The sequence below is a fragment of the Mytilus galloprovincialis genome, chromosome 7 (assembly GCF_965363235.1).
Source record: "Mytilus galloprovincialis chromosome 7, xbMytGall1.hap1.1, whole genome shotgun sequence".
Lineage (NCBI taxonomy): Eukaryota > Metazoa > Mollusca > Bivalvia > Mytilida > Mytilidae > Mytilus > Mytilus galloprovincialis.
This window is the reverse complement of record NC_134844.1, coordinates 54607558-54618894: the sequence shown is the minus strand read 5'-3', so window position 1 is coordinate 54618894 and position 11337 is coordinate 54607558. Positions and strand designations below refer to the sequence as shown.

Below are 11337 nucleotides of genomic sequence, written 5' to 3'. Positions count from 1 at the left end.
TTACCTAGGACTGTATTTTTGATTAAATGATTACCAAGTTTAAAAAAAATAAAATGATCTAAAAGGTTTTTTAAATTATCTAAAATATAACTGATAACTTTGATCAACTATACCTACGATCACCTAGCGTGTAAACGCACAGCAATCTCAATTTACGGAAATTAGAAACCCGATATCGGTTTAATTTTACATTTTAATTTATTCCGGTTCCCGTTTTTGACTTGCGTTCGTTAGCGTTCTGTATGAAATAACAGTAAGGAACCAGTTATCATGTAGAAAGTTTGGTAAGAACACGAATATGACATCAAAAAAGGTATTGCACGAAGTGACGTGCGCTATCTACAAAGCAGGCCAGGATAAACCGGCTGTACGTTGGTCATTTTTCTTCAAATATGACGAGGACAGTGTGGAAAGTCGGTCAGAAGTTCTAGAACGGATGAACGCAACATGTGGCATTAAAGAAAGAGCAAATGAAATATTTGTGATGAACTATAAAATCAAGCTCAGCGTTAGGAGAATGGAGCCAGAGCCAGAGTTCCCAAAAGGCAGAGTGTTTGCTATTGACACAGAAAGCCAGTTCACATTAATGATGCCACTTATTCAACAAAATTATGAGATTATAGGTATACAAATTCAAACGTTTTGGATAATTTTTATACGCCCGTCAAAATTTTGACGGGACGTATTATGGTATACAAATGTCCGGTGTCCGTCCGTCTGTCCGTCCGTCCGTCCGTCTGTCCGTCTGTCCGGCGTAAACATGTTGCACCGTAACTTGAGAACGACTTATCAAAATTTCATGAAACTTAATATAGTTGTTTCTTATGATGGTCAAATGATCTGTATACTTTTTGGTGAAAATAAGATTTAAACTTTTTGAGTTACGGCACTTTGTAACTAAAACAGGGGTGTGTTTTTTTTCACATGTCGCACCGTATCTCAAAAACGTTTCTTGATTATTGCTTAAAACTTTACACACTTCTTAGTTATATTAATCTTAATATCTGTATACTTTTTGGTGATGATTCAAAATTTCATTTTTGAGTTTTTGAGTATTTTGTAAAAAAGGGGGAGGTTTTTTTTTACATGTCGCGCCGTATCTCAAAAACGATTTATGATTATTGCTTAAAACTTTACACACTTCTTTGTTATATTAATCTAAAGATCTGTATACTTTTTGGTGATGACTCAAAATTTTATTTTTGAGTTATTGAGTATTTTGTAAAAAAGGGGAGGGTTTTTTTTTTACATGTCGCGCCGTATCTCAAAAACAATTTATGATTATTGCTTGAAACTGTACACACTTCTTTGTTATACTAATTTAAAGATCTGTATACTTTTTGGTTTGATTCAAAATTTTATTTTAGTGATATTTGTAAAAAAAAAAAAACAGGGTGGGGGGGTTTCACATGTCCCGCCATGTCTCAAAAACAATAAATGGTTATTGCTTAAAACTTCCTCAGAAACTATTTATGATTATTGCATAAAACTTTCACACAAGACGTCGGGCGTATCATGCGCTCATGGCGCAGCTGTTTATTAATATGAGGCAGGTGCAACCTAGCGCACTCCCGAAGATAGGCGTGGATGCAGACAAAGAAGAAAAAAAAAAAGTTTAAAAACACAAAACATTTAAACTGCAATATCCTGTATCCCCAAATTCTTATCCAGTCCCCTTTTATTTTGAAAAAAAATTAGCCCCCCCCCCCCCCCTTTTAAAAAAATCTGGATTTGCCACTGTCTATTTATATCCATTATGTTTGCATATCAAATTGTATCAATAAAAATGTATACAGTTGTTTCAACTGTCATTACATGTACTTAGTGTCACTGTAAATATTGTTATTAATGACCCAATTCATTAATTTTCAGTTAAAGTAGTAGAGACGGAAGTGAGATCAGTAAATCAGATATTGATGGACAAAAAATCAATGGCAAAAAGAAAATTACCAGCTGAATCGGATGATGTCAAACCAGCAAAGAAGGCAAATGTCGGAAGGCCTCCTAAAAATGCAGAAAATAGAATGTTGATATTTAAAAAAAGTAAGTGAGATTGTAGGTATTTTTCTTATTAAAAAACTTTGAAATATATGTACTGTAAATAAAAAAAAAGCACAACATTCAGAATTTGGAATAATGACTGGTTGGCTCAGGAATCAATAATGTGTCTGAGAAGAGTATTGTTACCTTGTTTGCTAGCAAGGTAAAGATTCAGTTCAGTATATATAAATTATACAAAACAGGCTTCATATATATTCATTTCATATACACATACACCTTATATATTAATAAGCTATCGATGCAGCCGTGGCATTAAACCATCAATCAATCACTCACAGATAAATATTAAGAGCAGCTTAGCTTAACAATGACTAAATGATGAAGATAAAACCATTATTACACTTTATGGATACTATGCAAGTAGCTTTATCTTTAACAGTGTTATATCTTTAAAATGCTTTGATGTATCTCAACCTTTAATACTGATTACTGTGTATTATTTTAGAAGTAAAAGACAAGTTTCCTGATGTCGTCATCAAATCACCCACCTTAGTGTCATGTGCATGCAGTGTAGACATACATTTGCATAGATCTTTTGGTACGACTAATCTAAATAAGCGTAAGTATATATATGAAACAAGCACACTTTATTGTTAGCAAGATTTGTTATACATGTATAACTAATACATGTACCTTAATCGTACTATTATATGATATGCAATCAAATGTTAAAGCTATTTTGATTGAGTAATAATTACACCCTTTATGACAATTCAGTCTTTTGAATGGCATGAAGCACCATATTTTCCCCAATTCTTAAAAGCACTGGGATATATGTATGCTATATAAAATTAAGGACTGGCTGTTATAGTGTCTACAAGATTGTTACAGATGGACACACTACCCCCCCCCTCCCCTCCCCCCTTAAGGAACAAACAGCCTTTTAAAGTTAACCAACTAAGTTTTAGAGCATGTGAATTAAAAATAAAATATAAATATTACCTTATGTTTAACCATACTGCATTATCAAAGGTAACAATACTTCCGACAGCAATCAACTTTCTTTTAAAACAACCTTACTTACTAAAGATCACTAAAGATCTATTTCTCTGTTTTACTCAATACCCCTTATAAACATAAAGCCCGCCTCTGGGTACAGGATTAATCACTGTGTTATATACGTAGGTCCATTGGTGGCCTTGGGTTGTTTTGTACATTTTAGTTGGGTTAATGTCGCTTTGACACATTTCTGTTACCATTCTTTATTCTATTCCCCCACATTGAAATATAAACACCAGAATTGGTCATTCTGATTGCAGTAATTTGGATATTTTGTTTTAATGATTATGTCAATAACTTTAGTTGTAGTATCTGTAGACCAATATGACCTGTATACAATTTTTTTACTTTTAGATATGAAAAGTTGTAATGCAAAGAGGGTCCAAAAGGCAGCAACTTCTGGATCAGCTGTGAAATTAAAAGAGTTTTTGTTGAAACATTCTACATCAGAAGAAAAAAAGTCCACTTCTTCTAAATTGGATGAGGTTCAAAGTGATGATTCACTTCACAGTGGGGGACTTCCCAGTGATGAGGAGCCTTCTGATATGTAAGCAAGAAAGTACTTTATCTTCATTTGTTGACATCAAATGAATATTCACGTGCTATAAGCATTTACCAGTTATATCTGTCCATTTGAATTTCATATGACAATAGTTTTGTAAATGAAACAAGTTGTGACTTCAATATATAGGGTTGTCTGTGGGTTTTTAATGATATGTGACAAACACCATACATTACAGTTTCAATGTATAAATTTGTATTCAAGAATATTGTAATACAGTGAAACCTGTCTAAACCGAACCCTGAGTAAACCGAAAATCTGTGTAAACCAAACTCCATATATAGTCCCGTTTTAAGTATCTATCATGTCTATACAAATAAAACCTGTGTAATCCGAATACCTGTCTAAACTGAATACAAATTTTTGTCCCAAAGGGATTCGGTTTAGACAGGTTTCACTGTACTTTTTTTTTATCTCTTTTTGTGATGTGATTTTTTATTTACACATTTTTATTTACATATTGTTTTTATACAACTGCAAAAAAAATGCAATTTATCTTTATGTCATGTATGTGTCTTTTTTTTCAATTTTATCCATTATATCAGTCTTGAAAAAAAAACATGGCCCCCATCGCTTAAAATAAAACATAGGGGTTTATATACCTTAACTACAAAACTAACAGTTAGACCAGATCTACAAACTGATTGGTCCATGATTGTTTGCTGTCAATAGTTGTTAGACTTCATATGCATGAAATGAGTTTTGTAGAATTTTAATATCATTTTGTGGTCAACAAAGTTCTATGTTCTCACTTGCTTCAACTCTCAACTTTACTTCAGTGACATGTTGCAGTCCGTGCTATCATGCTGTGCCCAGAAAAGCCAATTATTTTAATTATTCAACCTTTAATTTTGTAACTGATTACAAAAACCAACCAAATGTTTACCTCGTTCTAAGAGTTTGTTATTAAGTTGTTTGTTTTGTTATTGTCCATGTTGTGGCAAATGAAGGTTTTGTTGTATTTTTATTTGTTTTATTAGAATTTAAGATGAAAATCTAGTCATTGCTTGCTAGTCGTTCTAGTTCATTTTATTTTATTGTATTAGATGTATAATAAAAGGTGTCATGAAATATTTCTTGTTTTTTATAGTCTAATGTTGCAAGATGTACAAGACAATACATGGCTTGATGAAAGTCCCCCATGTTCTCCTGCATCATTTAGAGAATCAAGTTGCATATTAGAGAATGAGCTACATGACTTTACATCCAGTTTTGAAAGTGTTTCAAGCTTATCATCTGAGAGTGAATATGATTCAGATGGTTTGTCAACAGCAGTTTACGCAGACCAAATTTCTGACAATATTAGGTAAATTCTTGACTCAGGGATAAACTTTCAATGCTAAATGTCTTATTAGCTTACCTGACCCAAAGGGTCATGTGAGCTTTTGCTACCACTGAGCGTCTGTCATAAAGTTATCACATTTTAATCTTCTCCTCTGAAACCACTGGGCCAAATTTAACCAAACTTGGTAGGGATGATCCTTGGTAGTTGGGGATTCTAGTTTGTTCATATGGTGGTCCATGGGGTCCAAAGAAAGTTTTAAAATGGGTTTCAAATGGGAAAAGCTTTAAATCTCCTGAAGAAGAACCAGCAGTAGCAAGGGAGTCATACTTTGTCTGAAGCAGCAGTAGAGTTTGTACAAATGAAGGTCTAGACCTTCATTTGTACAAACTTGAAACATCATGTCCTACTGATGTTTCAGACAAATCACAACTGTCTTGCTACTGCTGGTTCTTAAGAAGAAGATTTTTAAAGCTTTTTCCCATTAAAGCCTAACTTTGAACCCCAAGTGCTCGGACCACATGGACTCTGGGACCTTCATTTGTATAAACTTGAAACATCATGTCCTACTGGTTTCAGACAAATTATGATGCCTTGCTACTGCTGGTTCTCCAGTAGAAGATTTTTAAAGCCTTTTCTCAAAAAAGCCTTTGTTAAACTTTGGACCCCATGGACACCCAGGTTCTATGTACCAACATTTCAGAAAAATCTTATGACTCGTTTGGAGTTATTCCCCCTGAAATGCCAACTGAAAGACCAGGTGAGCGCTACAGGCTCCTGGGAGCTTCTTGTTTTAATATTTAATGTACACTGTTTTTGTTGATGTTTAGAATCTGACCTTTAGAACCACCATATGGCCTTCAACAACCATCATGAATTTCATACTTTATAACAATTGCTATGTGATCCAAGATAGATCTTTGCACGAGTGGTTCTCTAACATTAAATACTTGAAAAAACATCTCGCATTCAGTACTTGAAAACACATGACAACAGGTTGCATTAGCCATCATTAGATTTATCAGAAAGAAATGATCAGAAATGAAATGTATTTACCAGTTATGTCAATAATCTAACGAATTTTGATACTCATTTAAACCTATGACATAAAAGTGTGTTATGTCAAGGACATATATATACGTCCCTGGTTATGTATACAGGATCAGTCAGGTTCACACACACATGAAAACATACCAATATAGTTCATTGTCTAGTTCAATCTAGTGATCAGTAGTCAAAACTATGCCTACTTCCATGGTTTAATATTGTCCAATCACAAATATTACACGAAGATGAATTTTTGCAAATCATAATTCAAATTGTGCCTAGGCAATGTTATTTATTGTTACCACATCCCACACCATAATAATTGTGTTTTGTTTTTATTTCAGGAGATTTACCTATTGGGATAGTATATGTGAGAAACTTCAGGACGTGCTCAATTCAGGGCTTTTGCAGAAAAATCACATATTTTATGTGTACATTGATAATGTTTTGAATTTTGTGAAACAAGTAGAAGATCCTAAAAAACAATTTCATTGGGATGAAAGAATTCTTGAGTTTGTAGAAACAATTGAATATCATGGACATAAGAAGGTCTTGAATATCCTCAGAGGTCCAGGGTTTTTAGGAACAGGAAAGGGTGGTATTAAACACTTTGATTGGAAGTCATGGAATCTTCCACTTCCTAGCCATTTTGCAAGACACAAAAATGTAAGTGGATATACAACAGAAAATGGTATCCATTGTAACCTTTTAAGAAGCTTTTTGGAAATTTGTGCTCAAGAGGATTCTGTCGTAACTTCTTTACTTAACAATGGTTACACAAAAGTTATACCGGTTGCAATGCAGAAAGATGGAATGGCGTTAAAACCTGGGCTAATGTTCGACATTAGGCAAGGTGTATTGATAGGCGGAACATTGAAAATAGATAATGAATTCATTGAAAGGCACCCTAATCCCTCTCCGGAAATGCTAAAAAGTTTGTTTGTGCAAGAAGCTGAAGTTACATGTCTCACTTCCCTGGATAATAAACTGACTCTTCCTGTAGGTGTTGATTATAATTGTAAAGGAATTTCTTCTGCTGAGACTTTTGAAAAATTCAATCTCCATTGTAATCAATTGCAAATATGTTTGCAGTGCATAAAATCTGGTAACATTAACACTGAAAATGGAGTGATTGTAAGTGGTAACTGCTCATCAAAATGTGAAACTTGTTTAGAACAAAGATCCGTTTGCCAAGACTGTAAACGAAATGGACAATGTCACATAGACCCTTCCCTTCGATGTTGTGGCAACTGTTTAAGACAAAAAGAAAAATGTGTAAAGCTAATGGTTCTTGTGATTACTATGGACTCCAAATCAAAAAATAAAGGTGCAGAAGAAATGTTTGAAGAAAGAAAAAAAAATGGAAGCATTGATCCGAATGTCTCACTTGCATGTTGTGTACCAGATGGTGTCCATGTAGGAAAGCGTTTAGCCAGACACTTCAGTAATTGGTTTCTTCTCGTTGATGGATGCCGCATCAATCGGGTACTTCTTCGAACATTACGTGGAGACCCAAGTTTAAAAGATAAACTAAGACCACACCTGACAGTTGCAGCATGCAGAAATAGAGATAGAATGGATGTTGATGCATCTTTGGAGATATCAAGTAAACCAGTGAGAAACATTGTTTCAGGTATTAAGACAATAACTCATACAATGATACCAGAAAAATACCGGTTATATGAAGACAACAAAAAGGGGACACTGTCTTCACCCATTGCAGTCTGTATTACTGAAAATGGGATGTTACTGATAGCTGATGCAGCCAAAGGCAAACTGTTTTCTGCACGATTGCATTATCCCGTTGATGTTGTAGAAATTACAGGAAAGTTAAACCATCCTATTGGGGTTGCCTATACTAAGGAGGTTATTTATGTGTCTGATTTAACAGAGAAAGCCATATTCTTTTTAGATTTGAAAGGAAATTCTGTTTACGATCCCGACAGAATGACCATAAAGCAACTGCAAAAAGCTCTCAAAGACCAGGGGTTATGGGAAAATAAAGATAGAACCCTGAAGAAAGCAGACTTGCAACAAAAGTTACAAAAATGGATTAAAGATAATCAAGTCAGCACAGAAAGTTCAGGAAATGTAATTGGATCAGGACAAAAAGCCAAAAAACTTGAAATCATGGATCATGAAATAGATGCCCCTGCAGGACTTTGTACTATAGGAGCAGATAAATTGATTGTTTCAGACTTAAAATCAGGAAATATAAGTATGCTCACTTTGACAAGCAATGGACTTACTGTAACAGCAAGTACTATACAGATAGTTTACACTTGCATACCACTCATTTACAACATGGTTTTGAAAGACAATTATGTATATTTTGCATCATCTGATTTGGCAAAAGGAGGTATTTTCAGTATCGAAAGAAACGGGGAAAAATTAGCTGAAAATGTAACGAAATTAGTCTCAAATGGATCAGATTTAAAACAAGCTTTTGGAATTGCAGTTTATCATGATGGTCTTGTTTTGACTGACATACAGGATAAGAAAATAAAACTTTTATCTGGTATGCATAGGAGTAATACCTTAACTGATTATGCAGGAGTGGGAAAAACGGGGCACAGAGATGGTGTAGAAGCTGAGTTTCAACAACCAGCAGGATTGTGCACAGAACAGGGTACAATCTTCGTGACAGACATTGCTGCAGGATCTGTGAGAATGGTCATTAGTTCTTCCCCTCTTGTCAAATTTCTTGAGTTCCTTAACATGTTCCACAAAGCAATTGGTGTCACTTTGCCAAATGTTAGTAATGAAGATAGTTTTGAAGACAGGATTGCTGTTTTACAGAAAGTATATGAGTTTCTCATTCAATGCAATGAACGTATTAGAGATTTTACAGGAATTAACAAAACTTTACAGGGTCCAGAGGGTGCATGTTCTGCTCAGTCAGTTTCAGACCTGAAGATGATGATAGACAGCTTACAACAAGTACTTGATCTTGTAAGGAAAGTCAAACCAACATTTGAGGAGAGATTGAATATCAAGTCTTGTCTAACATTAGTTGTTGAAAATCTCTTTGCAGAAATGAGGCAAGGAAATGACATGCCTCTTGTTCTTCAGTTTAGTCAAAGATTTCACTCTTGCACACGAGAACTTCTGAAAAGAGTAACTAAATCCAGTTTTGTTTATTTTACTGGTGAAAACTCATATTATCATCGAACAGACAACTCATATGTCTCATTTCAAGAAATACCAAGAATGGACTTGCCTGTGAAAAAGAAATTGAGTGCAGATCAAATGTCAAAATTAAGATGTTGGCGTTCAGAGTTTGGTCAGAGTGTCAGACAAAACACAGTCAGGGGTTTAACAACTAAAGATAAGCCCGGAACATTACCATTAACATGTTATGAAAAAGGTGATACAGCAGTTAAAGAGATAGATGTTGGTAATCTTGACAACTGTCTTCAAAAAGACACCAGAAAATCTAATGTATCAAGCCAGAAAATAATACTTAGTAATAAAACATTAATATATCTGAAATTGAATCAGAAATTGGTTGTTGCCAAATTGTTAGAAAACTTGGTTGAACTGCAAGAAGAGGTAAAATGTATAATGTACCATCAGGCCAATCTTCTTCCTCTTCAGTTTGTTAGTGGAATGAACACTAAGGTCAAAAGTAGTGGCATATTAGGAACAATAGAGCTTGAGGATGTTGAGGTGGAAGATGATACTATTATTCTCTCAGTAGAATTGTATACATCTATTCTTCCAGCAAAAGATGCGGGTGATACTATTTCACCAGAGGAGATGGATGAGGAAGAGGAAGAGCTTCCCAAAGAAAACCAAAGAAAGAGTAAAAGAGATAGACATTTCAGAGCAGACCCAGATTTTATTTACAACTGTTGAAGCTTTTTTGTTATTAAATATTTAACATTTAAACTGTTATTTAATGATTACAAAGATTTTAGTTTATGATTATTTGATTACTAAAGATAATCAATTTTTGATTACCAAGGCAAATATTTAATGATTATATGATTATATTGGCAAAAAAATGGTGATTATGTGATTACTAGGACCCCCCCATGAGGGGCCTCATCTCCTGATGTCCAATATGAAGGTAATAGCTCCCAGCCAGAGGTCTGTCATTAAACGTGTATGTTGAGGACCCACCCCAACCCCACTTATGAGCAATACGTACTAAGAAGTTTACTATGGAAAAATTAAATAACATAAAAGTTCAATATAAAATTTAAATTTGAATCAAAATATAAGTCTTTGTTGATTTCTTCCTAGTCATGAGGGCCTGGACATGGTATTGGGAGCATGAGAGAGAGGGGCGGGGGAAGAGAGAGAGGGCCTGGGTAGGAGAAAGGAGAGAAGGGGCAGGAAAAAGGGGAATAGGGGTAGAAGGAGACAAAAATGTATATTAAAATTATTAAAATTTAGCAAGAAAACAATTATTTAATAAATGAGTAAATCAAAAGATTCAAGAAAGTGCTAATAAAAAGTAAAATAACAAACAAAAAAACGACTCCGAAGAAATATAAAAACGGGAAGTCCTTAATCTAACTGCAATATCAAACAAATGGATAACAACTTTTATATTCTGAATCGGTACAGGCATTTTCTTAAATGTATGTAGAAAATGGTGGATCGGACCTGGTTTTATGGCTAGCCAAACCTTTCCGGTGCATAACGTTTGCGCGCATTACCATTACATTTGCGCGCAGCTTTTGATTACAATTGCGCCCATTTATTTGACAGGTAAGCTCAGGTGATAATACTTATTTATTTATAAATTTATTCAATTAATTTTAAGTAAAAGTACCATTTCCGTTAGTCTAAACAACCTACTCACCCACGAGGAGGTGCAAGATGAGGTGCAAATCTTGCACCTCCTCGTGGGTGAGTAGGAATCTCTGTATGATGTAAACGTTTGGGTAGTGTGCATAGTTGAAGACAAACCTTTGCAAACTGTATTAAATGTAAGTTCATAATTTTGTCATTCGTGAAAAATACCGGAGAACAAAAATGCTTCCTTTATAAGTAAAACACTCGGTACACCCTTGAAATTGTACACTGTAGTTCTAATGAGGAAGTCGGACAACATGCTCTGCGTGCCTTTATATATATTTTCAAAATACCAAATTTAGCAACCTCAGGGGCGGATCCAGGATTTTCGGTTAGGGGGGGGGGGGGGGCGCAAACTTAAATTTCCGCCGAGCGGAGCGAGGCGAATTTTTTTTGAAGGTATTATTATCGAAATTATTGAAATATTCTTCTAGAGAGGGTGCAATGTAGATATCTTGCCAAGCGTGGCGAGAAATACATATTTTGTGGTAAAATTAGCGATAAATTTAAGTTTCAAGCTAAACCCGCATAAATCCACCCCTGACAATTTGTAATCACTATAATTAACAAGAAATCTGCG

General features: G+C 34.6%; 1 protein-coding gene across 1 annotated transcript; it reads left to right on the top strand.

Annotated features, from left to right (window-relative positions):
* The first annotated feature begins 1791 nt into the window (after window positions 1-1791).
* On the top strand, window positions 1792-9875 carry LOC143083300 (uncharacterized). Its single transcript, XM_076259565.1, has 5 exons — window positions 1792-2043; window positions 2507-2620; window positions 3415-3607; window positions 4713-4928; window positions 6296-9875. Exons 1-5 carry the CDS (start codon window positions 1917-1919, stop codon window positions 9807-9809), a joined length of 4164 nt encoding a protein of 1387 aa, XP_076115680.1. The 5' UTR covers window positions 1792-1916; the 3' UTR covers window positions 9810-9875.
* Window positions 9876-11337: the final 1462 nt, after the last annotated feature.